The sequence below is a fragment of the Acipenser ruthenus genome, chromosome 7 (assembly GCF_902713425.1).
Source record: "Acipenser ruthenus chromosome 7, fAciRut3.2 maternal haplotype, whole genome shotgun sequence".
NCBI classification, from domain to species: domain Eukaryota; kingdom Metazoa; phylum Chordata; class Actinopteri; order Acipenseriformes; family Acipenseridae; genus Acipenser; species Acipenser ruthenus.
In genome coordinates this window covers 9,290,086-9,304,707 of record NC_081195.1, presented here as the reverse complement: position 1 = coordinate 9,304,707, position 14,622 = coordinate 9,290,086, and the positions used below count along the sequence as shown (strand labels likewise).

General features: G+C 35.9%; 1 protein-coding gene across 2 annotated transcripts; it reads right to left on the bottom strand.

Moving 5' to 3' along the window:
- Positions 1 to 3,295: 3,295 nt before the first annotated feature.
- Positions 3,296 to 14,357, bottom strand: LOC117416194 (rho GTPase-activating protein 19-like). 2 transcript variants are annotated; one of them, XM_059026299.1, is made up of 12 exons: positions 14,231 to 14,357; positions 12,079 to 12,317; positions 11,406 to 11,486; positions 10,802 to 11,011; positions 10,194 to 10,420; positions 9,530 to 9,616; positions 9,253 to 9,318; positions 8,855 to 9,040; positions 8,319 to 8,417; positions 7,976 to 8,098; positions 7,317 to 7,400; positions 3,296 to 6,934 (listed from the first exon to the last, which is right to left on the bottom strand). In XM_059026299.1, the coding sequence occupies exons 1-12, from the start codon at positions 14,272 to 14,274 to the stop codon at positions 6,878 to 6,880; spliced, it is 1,503 nt and encodes a 500-aa protein (XP_058882282.1). In that variant the 5' UTR covers positions 14,275 to 14,357; the 3' UTR covers positions 3,296 to 6,877. The 2 variants fall into 2 exon arrangements, with proteins under 2 accessions (XP_058882282.1, XP_033883162.3); XM_034027271.3 differs by having other exon boundaries at positions 12,079 to 12,344; positions 14,231 to 14,356.
- Between the last annotated feature and the right edge of the window lie 265 nt (positions 14,358 to 14,622).

Sequence of the window (14,622 nt, the reverse complement as noted above, 5' to 3'; positions counted from 1 at the left end):
CATCTATCACCTATTTTGAAAGAACAAATATAGCCACCTACATGTGTGGAAAACACTCTGGTTTATTTTTTTATCCTTTAAACCTACTCCCCCTTGTGGATCACTCTGGTACTTTTTGCTCACTGTTCACAGACTTGAGAGCGAAATAGATTGTTCTGATGTTTTATGACTCACCAGTTTTCAAAATCCTATATACTTTTCCAGATTCAATAGCAGTGCATGTTTAGGTCACCCAGAACTATAAAACCCTTAATGGCAGTACATGCTTTTTGCTTATGCACATCCTATATCATCCCATGCATGCTCAATGGAGTTTAAATAAGGTGAAGAAAAGACCAAGGCAGTACATTTCCGTTTTTTGCGGTAGGATATATTTTTTATGGGCAGTATGTGTGCAGGCATTATCCTGTAGGACAGAGGCAACATTATTATTCATCTATTATTCTGCCATGCATGATCTTAGGGCAGCAGTGTGGAGTAGTGGTTAGGGCTCTGGACTCTTGACCGGAGGGTCATGGGTTCAATCGCAGCTGGGGGACACTGCTGCTGTACCCTTGAGCAAGGTACTTTACCTAGATTGCTCCAGTAAAAAAACCCAACTGTATAAATGGGTAATTGTATATAAAAATAATGTGATATCTTGTAACAATTGTAAGTCGCCCTGGATAAGGGCGTCTGCTAAGAAATAAATAATAATCTAATGGAGTATTTAAATGTGTTCCTGTGAAGTTGTTTTTTTGTAATGAAGAAATTGAATTAAAAGCTCTATACCAATATTATGTGACTAAATCGCACCCTACATCCAGCACATTACTTTTCCTTGTAAATATATATTATATGTTAAATATTTATTATTCCAACAGCATATACTTAAGTTTGTGAATTTCATTAGATTTACCTGGTGATCTAAATTCAATTTCAATCAATACAAAATGCTCTTATTCATTTCAGAATAATACAAATACAGAATTTATAAATTTGCCACAAAAATACTGACAGAATATGTTTAAATTAAGCTATACCTTTGACCAAGCACAACTATTTTGATTCCAGTTATTCAAGAATGTCAGCTCTGATGTTTGCACATTCTGTGCCAATTTTGTCCTGCTTGTTTAATTTTTTCCTTAATGTTGTGCGTTGTTTATAAATCACCCTGTAGATCTATTAGTTTTTGGTGGTTTATTTTAAACAAGCTCTTGTAAGTCAAAGCAAAAAAATAAAAAAACAACACAGTATATTGTAATGTTTACAGTTTAAAATACAGTACATTCAATAAATATTAATGGGGCTTATCTCAACACTGTTAAAAGTGCTAAACCACCTATAATTCACCAATACTAAACCACCAATACTATTCAGACAAGGATAAGTCCAACTGTTTTATCATAGCAGGTGGGAATATATTTTTTATTTTTTATATATATATATATATATATATATATATATATATATATATATATATATATATATATATATATATATATATATATATATTATATATATATAGTACTGTGCAAAAGTTTTAGGCAGGTGTGAAAAAATGCTGTAAAGTAAGAATGGTTTCAAAAATAGACGTTAATAGATTATATTTATTAATTAACTAAATGCAAAGTGAGTAAACAGAAGAAAAATCTAAATCAAATCCATACTTGGTGTGACCACCCTTTGCCTTCAAAACAGCATCAATTCTTCTAGGTACACTTGCACAAAGTCAGGGATTTTGTAGGCATATAGTCAGGTGTATGATTAAACAGTTATACCAAACAGGTGCTAATGATCATCAATTCAATATGTAGGTTGAAACACAATCATTAACTGAAACAGAAACAGCTGTGTAGGAGGAATAAAACTGGGTGAGGAACAGCCAAACTCAGCTAACAAGGTGAGGTTGCTGAAGACAGTTTACTGTCAAAAGTCATACACCATGGCAAGACTGAGCACAGCAACAAGACACAAGGTAGTTATACTGCATCAGCAAGGTCTCTCCCAGACAGAAATTTCAAGGCAGACAGGGGTTTCCAGATGTGCTGTCCAAGCTCTTTTGAAGAAGCACAAAGAAACGGGCAACGTTGAGGACCGTAGACGCAGTGGTCGGCCAAGGAAACTTACTGCAGCAGATGAAAGACACATCATGCTTACTTCCCTTCGCAATCGGAAGATGTCCAGTGCCATCAGCTCAGAATTGGCAGAAAACAGTGGGACCCTGGTACACCCATCTACTGTCCAGAGAAGTCTGGTCAGAAGTGGCCTTCATGGAAGACTTGCGGCCAAAAAGCCATACCTCCGACGTGGAAACAAGGCCAAGCGACTCCACTATGCACGAAAACAAAGGAACTGGGGTGCAGAAAAATGGCAGCAGGTGCTCTGGACTGATGAGTCAAAATTTGAAATATTTGGCTTTAGCAGAAGGCAGTTTGTTCACCGAAGGGCTGGAGAGCAGTACACGAATGAGTGTCTGCAGGCAACAGTGAAGCATGATGGAGGTTCCTTGCAAGTTTGGGGCTGCATTTCTGCAAATGGAGTTGGGGATTTGGTCAGAATTAATGGTCTCCTCAATGCTGAGAAGTACAGGCAGATACTTATCCATCATGCAATACCATCAGGGAGGCATCTGATTGGCCCCAAATTTATTCTGCAGCATGACAACGACCCCAAACATACAGCGAAAGTCATTAAGAACTATCTTCAGCGTAAAGAAGAACAAGGCGTCCTGGAAGTGATGGTATGGCCCCCACTGAGCCCTGATCTCAACATCATCGAGTCTGTCTGGGATTACATGAAGAGAGAGAAGCAACTGAGGCTGCCTAAATCCACAGAAGAACTGTGGTTAGTTCTCCAAGATGTTTGGGCCAACCTACCTGCCGAGTTCCTTCAAAAACTGTGTGCAAGTGTACCTAGAAGAATTGATGCTGTTTTTAAGGCAAAGGGTGGTCACACCAAATATTGATTTGATGTAGATTTTTCTTCTGTTCACTCACTTTGCATTTTGTTAATTGATAAATATAAACTATTAACATGTCTATTTTTGAAAGCATTCTTACTTTACAGCATTTTTTCACACCTGCCTAAAACTTTTGCACAGTACTGTATTATATATATTATATATATATATATAACCACAAGCAGGCACACAGAAAATTAATTGCACAGGTAAAACAACTGCCAGAGATAAACTTTAACCGACAAGCCACAAGACAGAATTAATTGAAAAGGACTATTCAGGGAAACAGACCATTCATAACAAACAGCACATTGTTTAAGAAACAAAAAAAATAATCAAATCACAGACACAGGCTAATGTAAAACCTATTTAATCCAACAACTGAAACCAAGATAAAAGCAAACCAAAACATCTTATATTTTACATAAAAATATAAAAGACAAAAACATTTTAAACTTTTGTTAATACAAAAACACAATTATGCTATTCCACCTATAACTAAATAAAACAAAAACAGAGTATTGGCAAACCTCGCCATGAACTCTTAACCAGCTAGTAAAATAATAAAACACAGACCATACTTCTTATCCTCCTGGCGAGTCAGGGACTCTCAGCTTACCCCTGAAATACAGGGCTAGTTAATTAAGATCAAGGGCTATTTACAATACAAATTCAGTGCTGTAGTCAGGTTTTCAGTGGGAGGGTATTTATTAGATAGTTGTTCTCGTCTTAGGCTTCCGCAAGAGACAGAGATATCGTTCCCCGAGTGATTAGCCATGGCTGCCCAACAAAATGAGATATAAGCTGAACCATAAACTCATGCAACACTTTGCTGGGTGAAGAAAGGTAATCTGCTCCCTGAAGTAACAATAAACTGGGGTTGCTTTGCAAAACTAATCTCAGCCTTTAGACCTGGGATAATAATACATTGGATAGCTGGTTTATATTTCACAGGATGGAGCTGCTCTCCCGTTTAATTATATTAGGAGTTGGATTCAATATTCATCACACTTCTAATCCACTAGGACAGAAATTGAGGGAAACATTTCACTTCAATCCCTCTCCCAGTGCTGGATTTAACAACCAACATCAAAAAAATAAAAGCTGTCTATTTGACACAGGTTTTGTAAGCATCATTTAATAAAACTAAATTAATATTTTGGATCATAACTTTAAAAAAAACAATAGATAAAAACAAACAGTGTCTGGACTTTTCACAGTCAAATAAAATCAGTTCAGTTGAGAATTTTTTTATATTGTTTTAAAAAGAATGTCCTTTCAACCAGGAGCTGCCAAGAAGCATTAGGTCCATGTGCTACTATCATAATCTATATTAAAAAACACAAAAAACTAAAAAAAGAAATCACATTTTCAGTCTATGCACAAGAAATATATCACAGCAAGACTGGTCCCACAGTGGTTATAATGTAACAGACACATGCAAACAGAAGTTACACAGGATCCTGTGACTGTAATAACATTCTGATTTGATCGAGTTTCATTTCTTTTTGCAACAACATGAAGTACATAGGACCAGAATGGTATCAAGTAACAGGGTGTTCTGTCATGCCTTAGTACCATGGCAATGAAGGTAACAGTGGTTGGCAAATATCTAGTGGTCATGTAGCCATCACAATATCCTGACCTACCAATTTTAAATCTCTGTTAGTCTGTGGTGCTTTGGGATTGGGCGCATTAGTTCCTTACTAAATAACCTGGTATCCATGGACATAAGGTCTGCTCTTCAAATTATTGCAAATTAGTTAAATTAACAAACCGCCTCACGTGCGCAGTTCTGCATTAAAATGTACCCTACATTTTCTTGCTCAAAAAAAGACATTTAAAATAATGCATATATTTGAAGAAACAGACAATCATTTATTCAGGGATACCAATATTTTTAATAAGTGACTGTCTAAGTAGGGTAAAATTGGCAAAGAAAAGCTGTCCCCACACCAGTTAAAAAAAAATTGGTAGGCCACAGAACAAGACCATATTAAAGCAAATTGTTCGGGCAGTTTCTTTTGTCCTGGACACAAGATGGGTGATTTACCATAATCACAGTAACGGTAACCGAGTCTTCATCAGAAAGAAAACCGTGCTACAGTTGTTGTTGCTTCTTAATGTATTAAACAGTTGAGGGTCACCGTAACTGTAATATTTTTATCCTGTAATAACGATAACTGTGGACATTAATCAGAATTATTATTTTTTTTAACTTCAAGTCTGAGCAACAAAATATACATCTGATAGTCTAAATGGAAGTTAAAGTACTCCAATCAGCAAAGGCACTTTCAAAAAAATGTAAAAATACAATATTAAAAAAAAAAAACACAAGTTAAATTCATTTTAAGAAAACACACTTAAAAGCAATGCACAGATTAGTTTAAACTGTTTTCACAATTCACTAGAATTACCCCAATTCCTTTCTTGTCTTACATACCACAGCTCTTATTTAAAAAAAAAATAAAAAATAATTATATTACCTTCTCTGTCTCTGTCTTTTTATATGGGGCTGTTTTTTATATTCAGTAAATAGGCAGTAGGTTTGTTGGTTCTGGGGCTTAGAATCACTTAAGCAGTGACAGACAGCATTATAGGTCCCACCACTAAAGAACATGTAAAGAATATCCCAGGGACCAATGAAATGACATCTCTAAAGAAAGACTTCCTACTATGCCACCTGGTGTCTTACCCCAGGGACATTATCCAGGCTATACATATTACATCTGGGTCATTTTACAGTAAAGGGATAACAAACACTGACTTCTGGTTTCCAAATTACAGCTAAAATAAAATTATCCCGATTAACTTAACATATCAATTTCTAGAGTCCAGATGTGACATGTATGTCTTAAAAATAACAAGAGCATGTTCAGAGTATAATAGCTGGCTTTTGTTTCTTTTTGAATGTCAAATTCACCTGCAATAAAAACACAGCCCCTTCCTTACAGCATTCAGTATCCCAATCCCCTTCGTTATATCACTTTCCAAAACCAACATCCTTCTCCAACCTTTCAGACTAAATAAGGAGAAGCATGCTTTTTAAAAGTCTACCTGCTCTATAACAAAGCAGTAATATGTGCTAAAACCAAAGGCTTTTTTTTATTTAAGATTATATTAGGCAGCAGAGTAACTACTGGATGCGCAACAGAACTGAATTGTTCTATATCTTAGTTTAGTACTGCACAAACCGCTTGTTTCAGTTCACTTAAATACAGAGCACTCCAGCAGTGTTTTGAATTATTCTTTTTTTTGTTGTTAAGGGTTGTGTAGATATGGGGTGCATTAGTAAACTCCCTCCAACACTCAGCTTTTAAGATTTATATTCATGTTTCATCTTTTTCAATTTATTGTGGGCAAACCCCCGGAGCCAGGTAGAATTTTCATGTGGTGCCAAATGTATTCTACTACTAGCAAATAGACTAGCCGAAACCACATCCTTCACAGCAAGCCAATACTTTAGTACACTCCTTATAAACCCACCTCTTGAGATGGAGCAGTCATATTGTGCTCTAAGCACTTCCAGAGTGTTGGCAAATAGATAGTTAAGTATCAGCTTAACTGCTGAAGTACTGGTACAGAAGGAACTAAACTGAATTTATATGGGCCGAACTACAAAGCAGTGGCTTTGATAACTACAGGTAGGTAGGAGCCGTAGTCAGTAAATCTAGTAAGATTACCTCACAGACAAGAGAATACAAACATATATATTTACAAATACAAATTAAAAGTTCATGTTCCATCCCCCTGCTGTGTGCAATATAGCATTACAAAGTTAAAACTACATTTACATATATACAGTACAATGAAATGTCTATATGGCTCAATAATGTAGTCCATGCAAAAATACGATAAGTTCATGTTAGAGGTAATGTGTAAAGGAGATCTCACAGTCAAAGCTGAACTAAAGATCAATTTTAGTGAACCCCATCTCTAAACAGAAGACTCGTGCGTTGGGGAAAAACAGGCATTTGTAAGACTGCATGATTCCTAAAAGAAGAAGAAAAAAAGAGCAAACGTGTGATTTAGGTAAGCAAAACATGAATGATGATCCACATTGCACAGCTACCAAGAGTGTCTTTCTAAGGGCTGCGTCTCAGAGGATTAGGAAGATCAGTGAGATCAGCTAAGTAACATTCATTTTATGGAAATTGTGACAAGTACGTTCATGTTCAGTTGTCCTACTTGCTTCTGTTGTCACAAAACATACACCAGGTACTTGCCTTTTGATTCTGAAGGCAAACACAAGCCCAAACTATTTTATTATTGATGCACATCGACTCATCTGTTAGTCTGTTTTATAACTTCTCTCTGAAATAAAGTGTTGTATGTTCCATTTCCATAAACATTTTAATCTATTAATTAAAATTACCTTCTCTCTGCCGAGGTAATCATTAGAAGACTGTGGACACAGTTGTCTATTAAGCAAGGCTGGAGAGTCATGGGGTCTTTGTAACTGAAATTGAAAACAGAGAGGCTTAGGATGGAATTAAGGTGCCAAGCTGTGGACAGTCCTACAACTGTCAAGCAAAAATAAATAAATAAATAAATAAAACACCTTCAAGTCCTAGTACAATTAGAATGACAATTGTATGTCTTTGCTTTCTCTTTATTAATATGGCACTTCTTAAATGTGCATTAGGTGCAACAGCTAAACACACTTTTGCACTTTCAATAACAAATGTTCCTACAGCTAGACGGCAGTGTTGTTTTCATAATTCTATTACCTAAGCAATTCTGCTATAAGATACTAACATGGGAAAGGAATGGTGCTTGCATCAAAATTGTACACACATTACATAATACAAGCTCACCAATGTGTTAAACAATAAACATTGTATAATGTTAGATGGAATTTTTTCAACACACTTTATCTGTTTTGTTTTACTTGTACAATAATTCATATTATGAACATGTAATTATGCATCTGGTTCTGGACAATAAACTCCATATGTACCAGCTCACACACCCTTCTATAAAGTACAGTTTTAATACATACAAGTCACACCATATGTATGCATTAGCACTTACCACATTGAGATTGACGTTTTCTTTACACGCTTTGTCTATCTGTCCTGAGCTACAAGTAGTCATTTCTGGCGTCACATTTTTGTTTTTCTTTTCCATTACAAATTGGTTCCCCAATACTTTACGCTGTTTAAATAAAAAAATAAATACATAAATTAGAAAAAAAATAAAAATAAAAAAATATATATTATATACACAAACATACAGATAGATAGATAGATATCGCTATAGATTAAAAAAATACTCTGAGGTACTGTTAAAAAACTACTTCCTATAAAATACTGTTACATATAATTAAATAAAAAGATCCTTGCATAAAAAAGCAACAAAACACAAGTATCACCACCTTTATTAGTCCTCCAAATGAGCGAGACCTGGCATGCTTCTTCCTGGGAGGTGTCTGCATGTCAAACACTGGAGTACTGGGGGTGGCCTGCTTATTAAACTGCGAAAAGTTCAATCAAGAGAGAATGTCAGTATTTATTTATTAAAACAGCTCGAGATCATACAACAGATGCCTCAGATGCTGCCATGTAAAGTACAGGGTGATTAGAAAGCAAGTTTACCACATCAATGATATGGTGCGTTGATGTGGTAAACTTACTTTCTAATCACCCTGTATATTGCAGCCCATAACAGCATGTGTAAAGCTGTTCTCTAATTGTTTCTGTAATTTGACAGACAACCATTTAAGAAATATGTCTGCAGCTTAAAGTGTACCAGTCTGTTAAATACCAATGTTCCAAATGCTAAACGTTGAGTATAGTATTAGACAGGATGGGGGTGTATATTGGTATGGCAATGCATCTGTTCGTAATGGGCTTTGTCTGAAATGGTGAAAAATGAAATACGAAAAGATCTTGCCATTGCCTGTATTTGTACCTGTCTAACTATTTTTTTCTTCTTAGCGGACTCTGGCATGTTGTGGACATGGCGGAAGAGCTCCTTCAGCGCCTCTTCTGTGTGATATCGACTGTCGTCTGGTTGGGAGCAGGGTGGATCGATGCAGTTCCGCTTTGAGGGGAGCAGACCTTTGGAGCCTTGAGAGGGCAACAGGTCCAAGTCATCCTAGAAAAGGTACAAATAAATAAAACACATTCTTAAAATACTTAAAAAACACCACCAGGTAAAAATCACCAAATAGTGATACAATCTGTGTGTTTTTGTTCTTTTTGTTCTATTTTTACTTTCATCTTCCTAGATGAGAAGAATGCGCAAGAAAGTGTATCTAGAAAAAAAAAGAAACGAACACACAAATTGAGGCTGTCAGATACCCTTACCTTGGACTGAACAATTTTGGATCCTGAAAATTCAATCCTGGCATGCTCTCGAATGTAAACGGGTGCCTTAAAAAAAAGGAACAATTTTTGTTATTACTAATTATTTATTTTATAAATCATAAGATCTGAGGTTCAAGACATTACCTTTCAATAATACCTGAAAAAATGTATATGTAAACCTTAAGCTGAAAGAGAGTAGGTTTGACTGGTTTACAATTTATTCTTAGAACAGAATGTGCTCTTCCATTTGAGTCACGAAGAAAAAAAAAGTTCTAACCCGGAATATTTTCTGAGAGTGCTTGATCATGAATGCCATGCCATAGTTCAGTCTCATCATATTCTCTTGGAGGTCGTATGCCGTCAGCTAGTTCAACACAAAGAAACAACTCAGTTATGTCATCAGAGATTAGTTTTCAGATGTCATTCATACTGTGCCTTCATTCTATATTACTCACTAATGCCCTGTACCAGATAAACACTAAATACAGACACAGCCAGCTATGAGAGTCTACTAAAAGGGAGAATTGTATGCCCCATTGCTCCTGTATACTAATCATCATTTTGTTTTGTGGTTTGTTCTACACATATATTGCATGCCATAAAAGTACCTTCTGGCAAGATCAACATGGGCAGACAAAAACCTTATTTTTGAATTTATTTAAGCCTGTAAAGGTTCAATTGCTTGTGTAAAAACAAGCATCCATTGTCCATGTTTTTAGAAACAAATGTTACAATATTTAAAGCATCATGTTGTACCACAAGAGCCTGTACTGGCTAGTGGCTCAAATTAAGAAATAAAACTTATCTTGTGTAGTTATTTTCTTTTTCATTTTAAATGTTTTTTTTTTGTTTTTTTTCACTTTATATAAAAAAATTGCCGTAAGCCATTATTGCTTATACTAAAGACAACTCTAACAATAGACTTTTTAAATACAACCTACATTTTTTGGCCACATGATCTGAGGGGCGAACATGAGGGCCAGATTAGAGGCAGACATCTTGTTTTTCTCCTGCTGCCTGGCAGTCTGGTAGAGGAGATCCAACAGGAGCTTCAGGAGGCTTCGATTGGCAGGTGGAAGAAGCATGAACAGCAGCTGCAGAGCCTCAATCTGACGCACTTTGTCTGGAACTGTGGTCTTATTCCCCTTCTCATCAAACAGGGTCATGTCTAAAAACAAATTATAAATGTATCTAACAGTGTAGCCACTTACAGAAAACCCTGTAGCATTTATTTGAAACATTACTTTACTCTTCCAGTAGACCATGTTGTGCGTATTGCAACGACATTTCATATTATTCTGCTTGTTTTAACAAATCCTGGGGAATAAGCTGAAAACATGTCTCAACTTTCAATATCAAAAACAGAATTTGTCTTAAGAATGCCAAAGTGTATCCAGATAATCCTTGATACTTTTTTTCTGATAGTGTGTTTCAAAATATATCCACCACACTTGCAATTGATTCTGATACTGCAGTGAAACACTGGTGAAGAGTTGCAGGATTATGAAGGAATGCACTGTGTAATGTCTTTTTTGGATTCTTACTGTACCTGCTATTTTAAGATGAGCATGGTAATGCTTATGAGTCAGCAGTGTTTCAGGCAGTTCCCCGAGAAACGTTTTGAGCAAGGAGGCCACGTCATTAGGATGATATTCCCCAGAATCCAGGTCTATATCAGTACCGCTGTTCAGACACTCCTTCAGAGCTTGCTGCCTGATGCTGTTCCCAGGGACTCGGAACAGCCCTTCCACTTGTAAGTCTGAAACATTTCATACATAAATATAAACCATTTATACAAATTTCCTGCCCAGGATACATTGAAAATTATTGCATTAAGCCCCTGCAACCTGTTACACAATTAAAAAGCTTCATAATGTTTCAATAAAGAATTGGAATTCGGCCAAAAAATAAGCACATTACTCTAAAAGGCGAGTGATTTAATACAGTATTTTGTAAGACTTGGGGGAAAAAAAGCATTTAAAAGGAGCAAGGCTAAGCAAACCATACATAAGAAAAGTAAGCTGCAAAAATAGCCTTGACTAAACAGCCTAAAACTCCTGAAAAGAACCGATGTGATATCGGAACAATATGCATTCCATTGACAGTAAGGCACAGATCTGAAGGTCTGTATGTATAAAGAAATAAAAACTCACTTTTGTGCAAATACTCAATTAGCTGGTAAATTTGTGCAATCCCTTCCTCGGTCAGAGGGGCTCCAAATATAACACCTTTATCTAGAAGAAACATACTTTTCATTTAACATGGACCACACAGTTACTGTTTAAGCTTCTCCCAAAGACAGACACTGCTGCAGGCAAGCCCACAGAAACATTACAGTCCAACAACCACTGCGTCACAATTATTATTATTTTTTAAACTTGCATAAATTCTCAGAATATTATGGTGCTACAAATTACTCCTATCAGATATTAGTACAGTATTAATAAATAAAATAAAAATATACAAGTGCCAATGTGCAATTTATAGCACTGGTGGAGCACCATTGCAGTTTGATCCATTCCTGGTTTTATTGCGTTTAAAGACACATGAGCTTGTTATCTATACACAGTGGCTTATCAAGCTTCTATTAAAACCTAGAATGGGTGAAACTGCTATGCAGTAGGTGTCTCATTTCCATCCCTGGAACATGAGTGAAACAGTGTCACAATCTGTCATCACACACACATTCAGATTGAAGTCCAAAGCTTAAACAATGATGTCATTGATGTTGCTGTTTTCAGATTTCTAAATAACGACAGCCCTGTAAATACAGTCATTTCATCATCTGAGGTCTACGGATTGTAATTGACTCTTGTCTGCACTGACCTTTGCGTTTAAGAAAGTTTAAAGAGCGAAGAAACCCTGCTGCCACCCCAGTCCCACTGTGCAGTTTGGGATCCACCTCCCCCAGGAGCTGAGCAAATTCAGTCCCTGGAAGGTCAATCAGCCGTGTGATGTTACTGAGAACCAACTCCATGAAAGCATCTGGTTTCTCGTGCCGTAGCTTCTCCACAAAAAAATCAGGATTGAAGATGATGGGCTGGCTCCGTGGACAGGTCTCATGGCTGATGACAACATTACAAAATGTATCCCTATAAAAAATGTGAAAATAATTCAGTGATTACAGTTTAGTTTATGTACTCATTAAAAAGACTATCCTGCTGAATAACATCCCAAATACTGTACAATTGTTCTAAAATTGCTTTTTGTTTTGCTTCAAGTCTTGTTGGGTTTATTTATTTTCTCCCTCTCTGATGCATGATGTTTTCTCCACCTAGCCAGTTTCAAAGAGAAGAGGGTACACATACTACACAGCCTTCTCTCAGTTAAAATTGCTGAAACATTTACAGACAGCAAGAAAATAAATGACCACATTGCGTTTCTACTGCTCATACTAACGCCAGCTACATTCTCAAGTGAATCCTGAACTTCAAGCAAAATATTCTGTCACTCTGCCAAGCTTACAAACTTTGATTGTGTACTATTCAATCAGATGTAATTATCATCAAGTGAGACCTCATCATGGTCTAGAAATGACAGATGCCTTCTTTTAGGTCCTTTAGATGGAATGTTTATAATTTTGTAAGAAATTAATTAAATAAATGATCTTGCTTGTTGTTTCTTATTTCCCTGGAACTGACATTCAAAATTCACTGCAATTGACATCAAATAGTTGTTCCATTAGAAGAAAATGTGATGGTTTTTATAATTGATTTTTGGTTCTTGTGTTTTTGAAAACAAATTGTAATCAGATGTTGAATAAATTGATGTTAAACTGTCAAAAAATACAATTCTCATTATGTTATGTCCTTTGGTGTGATGGTCAAAAAGGGCACAAAAGCCATGTATATTGTTAACTGAGTCACCTAGTTGGTTTACAAATATGTACAATTGAATATTATCCTAACACACTGATGATTTCATGGATGTATGAAGAGTTTGCTGTTTGGCTGTTTCTCTGATGAAAAATAACTTGTGTTTGAATATTATAGCTAATTCATATAGAAAATGCAACAGATACAAACTGAAATTCAAGGCTATGATGAATGAAAATCTTCAAAAAGTCTTCTTAAAAGTAAGAATTTCATGAAAATTAAACTGGAGCAAGAATATTTTCATTAAGTATAGCCTCTATACCATGTCACTCAATGTGTTTTCTTATCAATTTAAATAGTATTTATTATTTTGGTTTTGAAACCCTTATTTGGCAAGTGCCAATTTGCAGTTAGCTTTAAATAATAACATTTGCAGTTGACATTTTAAAACTAGTCAAAACAGATATTTTGCAATATTATATACTAAGGTCTACAGCAACGGCCTCATAATACCTGCATCCACCTGGCCCATACAGATGACATCCTTACTAGTTTTACAAACTGCTTTTAAAATAAAAAAAAACACCTATGATTTACCGAAATATTTTGACTTCCATAGCACTGCATAAATAAGCAAGGTTCGAGATATGCAATCAATCACTTGTTAAACTGCAACGTGTTACTGTATTTTGTATCAGTAATGTTATTGCCCGGTAGAGACCCTCAAGCATGTATATTTTGATAACTAAACTAAATGTCCAGTTGATTAAATGCTTTACAACTTTTGACATCCGCTCAAAGAAGTGTGCATTTTAAAGGAATACTGCTTTATTACACTACGACTGACTGCGCTGATTTTTCCCGCTAGTTTCATCGCCTGACACAAATGCTGTGTGTATTATTACAACTCCAGGTGATCCGGGTGTCCTTATTCAACAATAACAATATCAACAATTTTAAAACGTGGAAACCATGTATCGTACGACTACAGTCTATGAGACTAGTCGACATAGTGACACGTTGATTTAAATAGATTCACTGTATTATTTCTAAGTAGACCAAATATTTGTCCATTAAAGTCTTCAAGTCAATATATATTATTGTACAATTACGCAGCTCGGTTATTTTTCTTTTCCAAACTAGTCCCGTGATTGTTTTGTTACCTGTGATTTTGTTTGTTTCTCTGTGCTTCCTTCCCAGCCGCCATTTTCTGTTTGAATCCTCTGCCACTCCCCGCCTCGCGCTGACTGTTGTGCTCATGATTGGCCAGTGCGGAGAAGTGGGTGGAGAGGGAATTACGTTTCCCATCCCCCGGCTCTGATTGGTTAGTTTGAAAACAAAAATAAAAAAACATCTCCATCTATGGCGCTTAATCACCACGGGGTGGCAGCATTGGTAGAGAACTACAGTACAACAAATCCTAAAGCCTTTTTGAGACAGGTTCCGGTTTAATTCGTCTTTTCGTTTGGTTATTTAGAAACTGCCCGTTTTTAAAAAAAAAAAAAAATCATTAGAGAAACATAAAAATATAATATTTTTAAAGACTGATATGAAA